Here is a 13,697-nt window from a genome sequence, read left to right as displayed (position 1 = left end):
CCGATATTCAGTTTTAAGGCCGATACCGATAGGGGGCCGATTATATCGTGCATCCCTACTTTTATCAGATCTGTTTGTCTGATTATCTCAGTTCAACTGTGGCTTGAATGTCAAGATGGCAGTGAAAGAAGAGGGATTCTCGTATTGTGTATTTGTAAACACATCAAGTTTAGCTTGCAGGCTAGGTTTATTTAAAACCCCAACTAGAAAGAAAAGGGCATACTTTATCGTAAAATACTTATTTTAAAAGAATCCATTGAAGAAATGTGAACAATGAGTAAAAACTATCAAATTTTATGAAGTTAATGTTGCACAAATGGTTACATGGGTGAGGTTTAGGTTTTGAACTTTATGAATTGATATAGCACTTTTTGTGAAGAACAAGAAAGTAATTTTTTTTAATTTTGGAAATGTGGAAAAAATATTAAAATACAGAAGAATCATTAACACATTAGATCGGAGTTTAAGTAGACTGGCAAGCACTTTCCCCAGGAAAATGAATAGTTAATGATTTACTTGTCTGGGACTTATCCTGAATCCTAATTGCATTTCATGAAATAAGTTTAAGACTCGATATATGGTGTCCCGAAATTTGCTAACCTGAGTGTGCATTCCACTTTACCAATGGGAAACTTTCCAAACCTGTCACCGAACAGCCCCGATGGAGCACTGCAAGGTCCTTCGCAACCGAACCTTCTCACTTAAAGCCATTAGTGCCCTTGTGTTAACACCCCTGTTCCTTTAGCCAACAAAGCATGGATGGGTCCCAAACAGAGGTAGTAATGAGGTCCTGAGCTGCTTCACAGCTTCAGGCACTGAGACGAAGGAGTAGAGAGAGCCAGTGTCAGCAGCTGCCGGGGACCCAGGTACAGAGGACCCCATGTCTACTGCTGTTGGCTCACATGAGACCCTAGGCAAATGTGATCCTTAGACATTGTTCTGAGATGAATAATGGGACCTTTTAAGAAATCCTCATGGGAGGCCTGGGAGCCTAATGTTAAATAAGTAACGTGGTGCTGGTTGGATGGTTCCCCCTCCTCTCTGCTTTGTTAAATGGTCTTGTTTATGAGAAGCTGTCCTATGACTCACATCTCCCCACCATTCCATTAGCTTTGAGCGAAAGGCAATGCAGATTAGGTGACATGACTTTAGTATAATCTCTTTCCTCATCTCCGTCTGTTTTTCTTCCTTTTTCAGAATGGTCAGACGATGCTGTCCAGTCATTCTGCTCCAACTGTTAAGCATTTTTGCACAGACAAAAGGTACTAAATGTCACAGATCCCTTAATAAGTTGTCTAGTAATTATTGTCTTGTCTTGTTTGATAAAGTAAATATTAAATTTTACTTTACCCTCTTTTTTTTTTAGCTTTTACTCAGGATGTTTTGTACCCATATGGACCAGGCCATAGAGATCTTGAAACTCCAAAGATGGATGACGGAAGTTCACCAGAAATTCCTCTGCTCATTCCTTTTATTTTCTTCAATGTGCCTTACCGTTCCATCTATGTAAGTCTTTCATCAGAAATTCACTGATTTTAACCAGTTTTATCGTATATGATGCCCTGCAACAATTCTTTCTGCTGTGTTTGCAGGTCAACAACAATGGTGTGATCTCCTTCAGTGTTCAAGTTAGCCAGTTCACACCTGAGGCTTTCCCTCTAAGCGACAGCAGATCTTTCATTGCTCCACTCTGGGCAGATGTGCACAACGGCATCCGTGGAGATGTCTACTACAGAGAGACCACCGATCCTGAACTACTAGAAAGAGCAACCCAAGATGTTCGCAAGCACTTCAAAAGCATGCCTGGCTTTACAGCCACATGGGTTTTTCTAGCAACATGGCACCAGGTTACCTTCTACGGAGGGAGCCAGACAACCCCGGTACATTCAAACAGTATTTAGTCGTTTTCATTGACTAAATAAAATGTCCTAAAATAACATAAAGAAAACTGGACCATTTATTTTCTATATATTTAATCACATTAGGCTCTCATATAGCAATGCTCCATCATGACATTTTTTCTTTGATATAAGTGGGTTATTAAAGATATAACGAAGGATTTTCACACATTTTTGAACAGACCCACCCTCTCAACTTTTAAAAAACATGAACATGCACCACCCTGTACTTGCTCCTAATATCTCCATGTGTAAGCTCTGTTTAAAAGTTGCTGTTTGCATCGCTCATACAAGCTTTCCAATAGAACATTTGCTATTTTTCCACTATATCAGACTTGTAACTGAAAATGGGAACGAGCACATAGGACGGCCTTACGTAAACATATTACCCGAATGATTGACAATTAGGAGGACCACTTATTTTGATGATCCACCCGGAAAAAGAACATCCTCCAATACCTTTAACTCTAGGTGGAATTGTTTACCTCTTTATCACAAATTCATTTTCAAAACTTTGACACACTTGGTGTTACATTGATTATCAGATCACCATCTATGTTATTTTAACACTCTTTACCAAAGCAAAAGTTTAAATTCATATCTATGATTCAAGGTGGTCTAAATTAATTCAAATCAATTAAATTCATTCTAATGCAATGCGGTCAGAACACTATATATGAAATGTGTAAAAGTTTAAGTTGAATACTACGCTAAATTTGTGACCATATGTTAACTATGAAGCGGTCACTTATTCTAGATAATAATGTGATCACTGTAGAAGAAAATAACTTTTAATTTTTTTTGACCAGAAACAAATTAGCAGGGAAAGAGTTTACAAAATAGTTGATCAAGTGTGGGTTTAGACAAAAGTAATGAGGCACCGGGAAAATAACAGCGGCTCTGGCAGAGGGGTACTTTAAACTTTATTAAGAGAGCAAATATATGAGTTCACCTGAAATGTATTTGTTTCTTTGAGAGAATAACATCTCTTTCCATTTCGTAAAGCCTGCCTGATATAATTAAGAATGATTCACAGGCAAATCTGCCTCTTTTACTAAATTCAATGCAATAATAAAAAATAAATAAATAAAAGTAGCCTTAGTTTAGTTAACAGTTTAACTCAGAAATGCTTCGTCAGGATTTGGATGGCTATTCAATCAAAGGTTAAATATTGTTAAGATTAATTTCAGCCTACATAAATATTTTGTTTTTCACTGTTTATTTTCTTTGGATTTGTTTTAATTCTTGAAATTATAAATTTTAATTGAGAATATTGAGAAATTTATTAAACTGAAATTAAAATCGAACTGAATTGAAATTGAATTGAATACACTAATAGCCTAAACAGGACAATTTCTAAATCTAACAACCTTTTAGTGAAAAAAAAATAGCTAAACATCTGTAGAAACATACTGTGCATCAACATAATGTAATTTTTTTTTAATTATAATCTGAAATCTATTAACTCAGAGTTAATAACTGACTAATATCCAAAAATCTATAGGATACTTAATTTATATGTTTTTTGCATTCAGTTTGTACATTTTAAAAATATTTCTCATTGGATTGATAGGTGAACACTTTCCAGACAGTACTTATCTCAGATGGTGTGGCGTTCTTTAGTATGTTCAACTATGGAGAAATTACATGGAGCACAGGAACAGCCAGCGGGGGAGATCCTTTGACTGGACTTGGTGGAACAACAGCTCAGGTATTCTGCATAGATCATATATAGTACAGGCGTTACATCAACAATGTGACTTACATTTAGTTTTTATCTTATTTTAGGCAGGTTTTAATGGTGGAGATATTGGTCACTTCTTCAACCTGCCGGGATCCCGGTCAAATGATGTGGTAAATATTGAACAAACAACCAACGTAAACATTCCTGGACGCTGGTTTTTCCGCGTTGACACTGAGTTGATAGATCCTGCCAACGGCTGCAGCTACAATGGTGAACTTCAAAAATCTGTTTTCTGTCCCTATGGTCCAAATATTACTGGACTTACCTTGGACACCTTAACATCTCTTTATTTTGTGCTTCTACTTCATCAGGACGGTTTTACAGACGAGGGGAGATTTTCTGGATTTCTGAACAGTGCTCACAGCGTTGCCGATGCCTTGATATTAACAATGAGGTGCAATGCCTCGAGGCTCCATGTGGACAGTTTGAGAACTGCGAGCAACTGGAGGGAGCCTTTTACTGCCAGCCTACTCGCACCAGTACCTGCGTGGTATTTGGAGATCCTCACTATCACACCTTTGATGGCTTCCTCTATCACTTCCAAGGCACCTGCTCATATTTGCTTGCTCGGCCATGCTGGGAGATGGTAGGACTGCCCTTCTTCAGTGTGGAGGCCAAAAACGAGAACCGAGGCGTTACCTCAGTTTCCTGGTTAAGAGATGTGACAGTGGAGGTCTACGGTCATAGAGTCTTGATACCTAAAGGCAGTTTGGGAAGTGTCCAGGTAGGAACCTAGTGGAGTGGAAAACATTTCTTACAGATTTCTTCTAGTTTTGTTTGCGAACAGACGTTTCTAACAAAGACAACCTGATTAAATTGATTGAAAACCATATTGAGTTTTCTAATGATTACTTCTTTAAAAAAGGTATTTTACATAACTGCGGGGGAGTCTGGTCTGCCTTGCTCCTGCTTGACTGTTTTAATTGAGCCATATTGCTAATTCTTTAACCATTAACATCTTGTTTAGGGCAGCATCTACATTGAGGCTTTTGCTGTTTGAAAGCCTTTTTTAACAATTGAAAAAACATGGTAGAAAACAATGACGGGATAAATAGACATCTTTATAGCAATTGATGTTTAACCTAATAGGTATTAAATAAGGGACTGATGTCCTGTGACATAGAAGGTTTGAGTTTTTGCATGTTCTTTATATTTTTCTTCAAATTAAACCATATATTGTTCTTTAGGTGGACGGTTTGATGAAGACATTGCCAGTCCAACTCGACCTTGGTGCAATAAAAGTGTACCAATCTGGAGTTGCTGTGGCCTTAGAGACAGACTTTGGACTCCTGGTAACCTATGATGGCGAGCACTATGCCTCCATCTCATTACCAAGCTCCTACTTCAACAACACCTGTGGTCTATGTGGAAACTATAACGATGACCCTGCGGATGATCCAGTGCTTCCTGATGGCTCTCTTGCTGAAAGCGTGGTGGAGTTGGGAGGAAGCTGGCGAGCAGAAAACACAGACTGGAAGTGCTCAGACGGTTGTGCTCAGAATTGTAGCGTTTGTGACCCTCTAACAGAGGCCATGTACTTTCGTTCAGATTACTGTGGGCTAATAAACAAAACTGATGGACCTTTTCGAGACTGCAGAGCTGTGGTGGACCCTACTGCCTTTGTATATAGTTGTGTGTATGATATGTGCAGCAACAGGGATAACATCACCACATTGTGCCATGCCATCCAGGCCTATGCTTTAGCCTGTCAGGCCCTCGGTGTCACAATAAGACCATGGAGAACTCGCACCTTCTGTGGTGAGATACAGTATGCATTGGTTTTTTTATAAGTATACATGCACTCACATTATTATGTTTAATCTTATGTATTTTCTTTGTTTTTCATATGCTCTAAGCAATGTCATGTCCAGAATTCAGCCATTATGAGGTTTGTACGACTGCTTGCCCGGCTTCCTGCTCCGACCTCACTGCTCCCCTATACTGTGTTCATCCCTGCACTGAGGGCTGCCAGTGTGAATCTGGATACGTCTTGAGCGGCAATCGCTGTGTTCAGCAAGATGACTGTGGATGTGAGCACAACGATCTGTATTACCCCCTCAATCACACATTCTGGGCTGGTCCCAGCGGGGCGGAAGGTGACTGTACCCTCCGCTGCACATGCGGGTTTGCTGGAGAAGTTTCCTGTTTCAATGAGTCCTGTAAAGAGGGTGAAGTGTGTGTGGCCGAACTAGGCTTACTGGGCTGTTACCCTCGAAGAGAGGGAGTGTGTTCGGTCACCCAGAACTCAGTGACATCTAGCTTTGATGGCACTTTTCTCCTGTTTCCGGATGACAGCTCTTACTACCTGCTAAAGCTGTGTGGTCCGATACCAGTTAATGGGTCATTGGTAGAGGTGAAGATTGGCAGGCGGTTCATTAACAAAGGTCCCACTTGGATAAGACCTGTGATAGTAACTGTGGCTAACCTTGAGGCACAGATGGGAGGCACAGACTTTGATACAGTAAAGGTTAGTATTTTCTATTATTTATTTTTTATTCTGTTGGCAAAAATCTAGCATTTGCAACTGCTTTGCTCCTTGTACCCAGGTGAATGGCGAACCTGTTGTTCTTCCATTTGTCCATCCGATGGGGACAATGATAATTTACAAGGCACCAGGAAATACAACTGTGGTGGAGTCCAGAGGTCTGCTCCGTGTTCATTACACGCGTCAAGGATTCCTTAACATCTCTCTATCCACCATCTACTACAACATTACATGCGGCTTATGTGGAGTTTTCAACAGCAACGCCACAGATGACCTGCGCCTACCCAACGGTCGTCTTGCAGAAAATACAGAACAGTTTACAGATGGATGGAGATCAATTGCAGACGACCTTACCTGCAATGGGGACTGCGATGATCTATACCGCATGTGCACAGACCTGCGTCTTTACCAGAGTCCTTGGATGTGTGGAAACATCAATGACCCAGGGAATAGCTCCTTTCTGGCATGCCACACAGTGGTGAATCCATCCCCCTTCTTTAGGAACTGCTTGTACAACATGTGCATAAGGGAAGGAAATCGGTCAGCCCTGTGCTCCTCTCTACAGGCTTATGCTACAGCCTGTCAGGATGCCCAAGTTGGCCTCGCTTCCTGGAGGATTGCAACCAACTGTCGTGAGTAGATATTGCTTTTCATAAAAGGGGTAATTCATTGAGGGGCATTTACAATTCCTTATAGCACCAGTGTCTAACATTGAATCCCATCTGGTGGGGCACTAAATGAGTAACCATTCACAGAGATTGATACTCTGTTGCCTCACATTAAGTATGTGTGTCGTAACTACTACAAACACGATGGAGTGTCATAAATGCATTAATGTGAACTTCAAGCACAAACCTTCCCTGTCAAGTGATGATAATTTCAAAATAATTCTGTCCTTGTGTTTTATATTTCTTTGTGTGACATTTCTTGTAGGCATGCTGCAAGGCAAGCTGCCTTGAAGTAGGAAGGTTCTGGGTTCTTTTCGATCTCTGCATGGAGTTTGCATGTTCTCCCTGCGCATGCTTGGGTTCTCTCCGGGTACTATGGCTTCCTCCCTCAGTCCAAAAACATCACTGTTAGGTTAATTGGCTTCTCTAATTGAGTGTGTGTGTGAATAGTTGTTTGCCCTGTTTGTCTCTGTGTTGCCCTGCGACTGAATGGTGACCTGTCCAAGTTGTACCCTGCCTCTCGCCCATAGAAAGCTGGAGTGTGACAGCCGGGTCACACAGGTTGACAGAAAATGGATGGATGGAGATTGCTTGCAGCACTTGTGATTAAATCACAGGAAACTGTTATCACTTTGGTCTATTCTTTCTGACTAGAAGAGAAGACATCATCCCACATTACTCTTGACAATTCAGCTAAAATAAATGATGAAACGCATAGAAAATATCTCGGAAAATATGACTGATGACGAAGATATGACGAAGTGTGTGTTCGTCTGCTGGTATGACCACTGTGAAGAATGACCCCTAATTTGAATACCATCCTTTTTCATCCAGCTGCGAACTGCATAGGAAGCAATTATAGTCACTAAGGGCATTTATATTGTCTCTTCATAGGGGGGCACTGCGGCACAGGGTGGTAGTGAGCCAATGGCACTACAGCAAAATTCAACTTGATTCTATTTTTTTCCTGATGCAGCAGCAAGACCTCAGTAAATATTCAAAATTTAACTTGCTCCAACTGGAATAGAACAATAACAGCCTCTTGGCACTCAATATATACTCGCCCATTGTAGTATGTTATTACTAAAATAATCTGGATGCCCAAAAGTTAAAGTGAAGAAGTTTTACCTAATTTAATGGGAGAAGTCATGGTCTGACATCTGCATTGCTCACAGGTTTTTAACAGCCAATATGTGCATGATCCTTGGGGCTCCTATGCACCGCAGCTTAGCAGACATAATTTAAATAAAATGGGTGGAGAAGTCTGCAGTGTCATGGGGCAAAGCATAACTGGACGAAGAGTAAATTGGGGTAACAGCAATTGATAACTGTTGCAACCTAGCTTACGTAGGCTAACAAACAAACTTGCCATCTCTGCCAGGAGGACAGAGCATTTGCTGGAAGAACCCCCAGAAGCTAGTCAGAAGGAAAATACCTGTATTTTCCTTCTGACTTATACTGTTTTGCTTCACTTTAATTTTATTATAGCATTGTTGATGCTGAAAATGGGTCTGCTTCAAAGACTGTTGTCGCTAGACCTGGTTAAAAGTTAACATGTATTTATTGATAAAGAAAAAATTGAGTTTCCGACAAGACTCTTCCTTACTAAAATATTGTTTAAATATTGGTCACATTGTAATTTTTTTAGTTTGAGTCCCACTATAGCTTCCATATTTGTAGTTTTAAATTTTTGGACATAGGGAGCACCAAAGCATAATTATAAAAGCATGTCGAAATGCTGCATGACAAAGCAGCCAAAACAAGCAACAATATCTTTATTACTGCTGTTCAAAAAAGACCTATTTTTTCTAGAATAAAAAAGAAACAACTTTGAGTCATGTTTAAACTGATGCTTGGGCTTTATGCAGCTTGGTTTTTTTACTCACCCAATTTTCATGTATATATTCAGAAACTAGAAGGAGTTAGCTTTCAAAAACGTATCACAAATGTAATTTGGGCTTACAGTTCCCCAGTTAGTTGCTTTTCCATTTGGGTATGCAAAATAGGCGAATTTCCCAGAAATTAGGTGGATATTATGAGGCTAGAGCTTACAATAATGCTATTAAGATGTTTTTCACAGAGTTTTTTTTTTTTTTTTTCAGAGTTTCCCTCACTTAGTAAACTTTAGGGATAACTGTTTTGCTAAACATAAATAGTATTATGAGATAGCAAATAGTACAGTAGAATAGGCTTCACATGTGATTCTAGTTTTAATTTTATTTAAATAAAGTGTTTCATGGAGTAATTTGTCAAAACAGAATAAACTTCAGCATTTTAAAAAACAATCTGCAAGGTGAAGGTTGCAGGAGATGTATAATATGTTCACAATTTCAACATGTGCCCACCAACAATCTTTGGAAGAGGCTCTTAGAGTGCGTACTAAAACAGTTTACTGGATTTTAAAATGCAATGTCAACTTAAGTGCCTTGACATGATGTGTAAACTGAATTGAATTGAACCAGTAGAAATGGGTGTAATAAGGTTTCTCTTAAAACTGTTTTGGCGTGAAGAGTAAAATGTGAAAGATCTAAGATTTAAGATAATGTTCCTGATTTGTGTTCTGCCTTAATAACAACAAAGGTGAGGAGGACAATACGCAAACAGCAGGATAAGGAGGAATGAGTAGAACATTTAAGGCATAACAGAAATCATGTCAATAATATTGAAAAAAAAGTTTCTCAGTTGAAAATAAAAAAAATATTTGTTGGCCATCTTAAATGACACTTGTAAAAACATGGCAGAGTCAAAATTCACAACAGGATTGGAAAAACTTTACTGAAGACTTGAGTGTAATACATAACATGAGCTGATAGTCTAAGAAGAAGTCTAATAAGTAGAATTTCAGTCCTCTCTGAATTAGTAGTTGCACTTTTTTACCACACCGCTAGTGCTGTATTGGTTTATTAGCAGTCATAACAGCTTCAAAGAGGCTGTAATAAACTAAAGTAACCTACAGTAGAGCATCATTGACATTAAGATATTACGTAAATTTAGGTACATTTGAAAGACATCAATTACCTTCTTAACTTACTGTAGACATTTCTATTCAAGCTGTTTGATTAAATTCTATTCTTAAAAAAACTGTAAAGTCTTGCTTGTTATGTTGACTATATTGTCAGCATACCTAGTAATAAAAAACTGTCATCAAGAGCATGACATGCAGATGTTAGACATATGCTCTCTTCTACAGCTGATTATATACTAATATACTGTAAATGTTTCTACTTCTGTCCTGCCTCTCCATCAGCTCTTCCTTGTCCAGAGAACAGCCATTTTGAAGAGTGCACCACTGCCTGCCCTTTAACCTGCACCAACCTGGATGAACTGGAGGAGCCGTGCCCTCTGCCATGTGAGGAAGGCTGCCAATGTGAGGAGGGTTTTGTGCTGCGGGACGGCTTGTGTGTTGCACGTAGCGATTGTGGCTGCATGTACCATGGTCACCAGGTGGCCACAAACCAGACCTTTTGGACGGATTGGGAATGCCAGGAGCGCTGTTTCTGCAACGGCTCTGACAACAGTGTTTACTGTCAGCTCTCCCCCTGTCATCCTGAGGAGTTCTGCCAGGAGAACGATGGTCTATACTTCTGCCAGCCACGCACCGAGGCCTTGTGTGTGGTTGCTGGTTATGGCCATTTTCTGCCTTTTAGTGGTGTCCCGTTTGAACTTCAGAGCTCCTGTACTCTGAAGATGGCCACCACTGTTTGTGGACACAGAGAGGTGGTGGGGACAAGTGGAGCTTTCCCTCGGTTCAAACTAGCCGTTCGTAATGAGGAACGAGATACTGGACAGGCCATCTGGGTGAGGGGCTTTGTGTTGGAGGTCTATGAATATGAAATAGAAGTTTCACGAAGCTACAAAAACACAGTCACTGTAAGTATATAATCACTATTTAGCACTACACAACCTTTAGTTGTTTATCATATGGTTCCACCACAGATTGTGTTGCTGTCCTCTGTGGTAATCACAGTCTATATTTCTTCTTACTTGAGGTTTTGCTGTTTTTTCCTTTTACTCTGCTGCCTTGTCTGCTGCCTTGTTAATTCTTAAAAATCCCTAGTGTCTGAGAAAAGATAGCATCAATTCACCATAGTAGTTGACATTGTGCACCTTGTTGGCCTTTGAATATGCATTTGAAGCCTTTAAAGTCTGCCATTATGTCCAGTTGGGGTTATGAATGCATTTTTTTGGTAAAAGTAGACTGTAACATGCCTAAAGAAAACTTGGATTTTACTACCACTGATAGCAAAGTACCTGCACAGTCAGGCAGAGATTGGGCAGGTTTTATCTTTTAAGGGAGGCATGGAAGGAGGAAATCTTTAGCCTCGTGAGACCATCCTGATCTTGCAAGCTTTCAAGATTTCACTCGCTAATCAGTCTGGAGACTCTCCGTTAAAGAAAATTTGGAGCAGTTCACCAAACGAATGTCCAATCAGTGTTGGCTTTGAGGCGGGTTGAGGTGTGACGCAACAAGAAGCGCGACAGTTCAGTCTAAAGAACATGGTGGCTTTAGCCGATGAAACTAGCGTTAGCGTGGCTATCGAGCAAGTTTTATCGGAATTACAGAGTATTTCTTCACTGAAAGAAGAGCAAAACACTGCTCTGGAGGCTTTTCTCAGAGGAAAAGATGTTTTTGCTCTTCTCCCGACTGGTTTCGGCAAGAGTAGCCTGGCTTGTGGTTTTGTTTTCGTCGTCGCTCTGTTAGTACGTCATATGCTTCGTTGATCTGATTGGTTTATTTGGCCCGTCTATCACCAACATAGGCCAATCAGCTAACCAGTATTTTCGCCCCTTCCCAAAATTACTTCAACGGAAGGTTTCCAGATGGATATGGAGCAAATCCATCTGGCGGAGTCAGGTTAGGAAATCTTTGCTCTATGAGACAAATTTAAAGGTCATGTGATGTTTACTAGAGAGAGGGGAAACAAATACCAGTAATCCTGGAATGAGATTCTTAGGGCAGACAGTCTAAATCTAAACACCATTGAAAAGGACAAGTATAGCATAAACCAAGTATAACTACATTGAAAAAGGAGTGACAGGATTGGACCACCTCACTATTCTAGATTCTGCTATGAATTACAAGTCCCCGATGGGGTTTGAGGAAAATGTAAAATCAATTAACCTGAAGCAGAACTGAAACATAACAATGACCCAAAATGTAGTACTAAATTTGACAAGGAGAAACTAGAAATTAAATTTTCTGGGCCTAGAAATAGAGAAGATGAGGGGTAACTCTAAATGTGCTGAACGTGTAAGGGACCTCTTAAATGTCTCACAGCTGAAAGTGAGGAGCGGAACCAGTGTTCCTGACGTTAGTGACAATAGATGGTTAAAAGAAAGTTCTCCCTGAAGGTTTTAATTATGTCTCCTAACTGAAGAGGCCCTCTGCATAAGCAATGAAATCTCTTCAAGAGAAGAAATACAGTTGCTTTCTGCTTAAGCAAAAAGGAAACATTCACAACCTGAACATCCAGCGGTTTCAAAATTGTAAATTACTTCTCAAACTCCTTGACTTAACTGTAAAAAGCTTAAAAGCCAGGCCTGTGCCTGGAAGCCAACCAGTCCACTAATTCTGCTCTTGAATGTACAGTATGAACAATGCCATAAGCTTGATGATGGCTACAGAAGGTCCTGTGATAAACAGTGGCGGTTCTAGACCTAATGTACCACGGGGCAATGAGGGGGCCAGCATGTTTTCATGGGAGCACAGAAAAGCATGAAATAAAAAACAGTGCAAGGGATTCAAATATAATGACAGAGCTGCATGAAGTGAAATTTCCTTTTCAATTAGGTTTAATTAATATTCTATGTGTTATTAGGTCAATATACATTCAGAATTTAGGAATTCTATATATTTTTGACTTAATTTAAGCTAAGATTACCATTTTCTAAAATAAATCTTATTTAGAACTCAAGCAAACCTGATAAATTCAGCTGTTTTTATTTTGTATGTGTTTTGAGAAAAACATTTACTAGATGAAAACTGGGATCCTATCTCAATACCACTGAAGCTAGCACCTTATTGTTTTTAAATAATGACTAAAACAAAATTTGTAAAATAAAAAAAATAAATAAAAAACCTGAAATAGATCCAAAAGACCTATCAGTAACCATGTCTCTTCCAGCACATATCATCATTAGAATTTCTTTGAGTATTATGTCTTCACTACAGCGGCCATAAAAGGGGCCATGACATGATCTACAGGGGCATCAGCCCCTGTTGACCCCTGTCTAGATCCGCCCATGCTGATAAATGTGAAACTTTTACATAAAAAAACAACTTAATAAATAATGTATTCATATTAGGGCTGAAACAATCAGATTAATTGTAATTAATCAATTATTTAATTTGGTAATTTATCAATCATTAGATGGGGTGTAGAGAATCTAAAACATGCTTTTAGCTGACAGGTCGACCCACCTTGAGCAGAAATTATACCAAAATTAAATAAATTTAATATATAAACATTTTGCCTTTATGATTTAAAAAAAACAAACTTTTTCGTCTATCAATATGCTCTTTCCAGGAGTCGTCACGTGAAAAAGTTTTAGTTTTACCTTGTTTACATTTATAAAAAGTCTTGTTTAAGGAACCTTAGGCTATCTGATTATGAATCGATTAATCAAAAAAATAATAGACAGATTATTCGATTTGCAAAATGATCATTAATTGCAGCCCTGATGCCTAAATCATGCATATAATTGATCATATATCCTTTTAAAAAAGTCCACAATAAATTCTAATTTGTAGACCCTTCTATTGTTTAAAATGTGTTGTCTTCTCCATTCAACATCTATTGTCTATTGTTGGTGCAAATGCATTAATAAAAAACATTAAAGGAATAGTACACCCAAAACATGATTAGCCTTCATTTTCTACTCACCCCCATGCTGAACAACAC

At 39.2% G+C, this 13,697-nt stretch overlaps 1 protein-coding gene across 1 annotated transcript in view; it reads left to right on the top strand.

The window, feature by feature from the left end:
* The window catches only part of tecta (tectorin alpha), a 45,341-nt gene that overhangs the window by 5,758 nt on the left and 25,886 nt on the right, over positions 1 to 13,697 (top strand). The window contains exons 2-11 of the mRNA XM_015370181.1: positions 1,198 to 1,262; positions 1,367 to 1,506; positions 1,593 to 1,880; positions 3,472 to 3,609; positions 3,687 to 3,852; positions 3,954 to 4,366; positions 4,830 to 5,400; positions 5,499 to 6,109; positions 6,189 to 6,759; positions 10,043 to 10,669. Of these exons, the coding sequence (XP_015225667.1) occupies positions 1,199 to 1,262; positions 1,367 to 1,506; positions 1,593 to 1,880; positions 3,472 to 3,609; positions 3,687 to 3,852; positions 3,954 to 4,366; positions 4,830 to 5,400; positions 5,499 to 6,109; positions 6,189 to 6,759; positions 10,043 to 10,669 (3,589 nt within the window). The 5' untranslated portion in view covers position 1,198. The remainder of the gene's footprint in view (positions 1 to 1,197; positions 1,263 to 1,366; positions 1,507 to 1,592; positions 1,881 to 3,471; positions 3,610 to 3,686; positions 3,853 to 3,953; positions 4,367 to 4,829; positions 5,401 to 5,498; positions 6,110 to 6,188; positions 6,760 to 10,042; positions 10,670 to 13,697) is intronic.

The sequence above is a fragment of the Cyprinodon variegatus genome, unplaced genomic scaffold, assembly GCF_000732505.1.
Source record: "Cyprinodon variegatus isolate N-32 unplaced genomic scaffold, C_variegatus-1.0 Scaffold43, whole genome shotgun sequence".
Lineage (NCBI taxonomy): Eukaryota > Metazoa > Chordata > Actinopteri > Cyprinodontiformes > Cyprinodontidae > Cyprinodon > Cyprinodon variegatus.
This window is presented reverse-complemented; position numbering and strand designations above follow the sequence as displayed.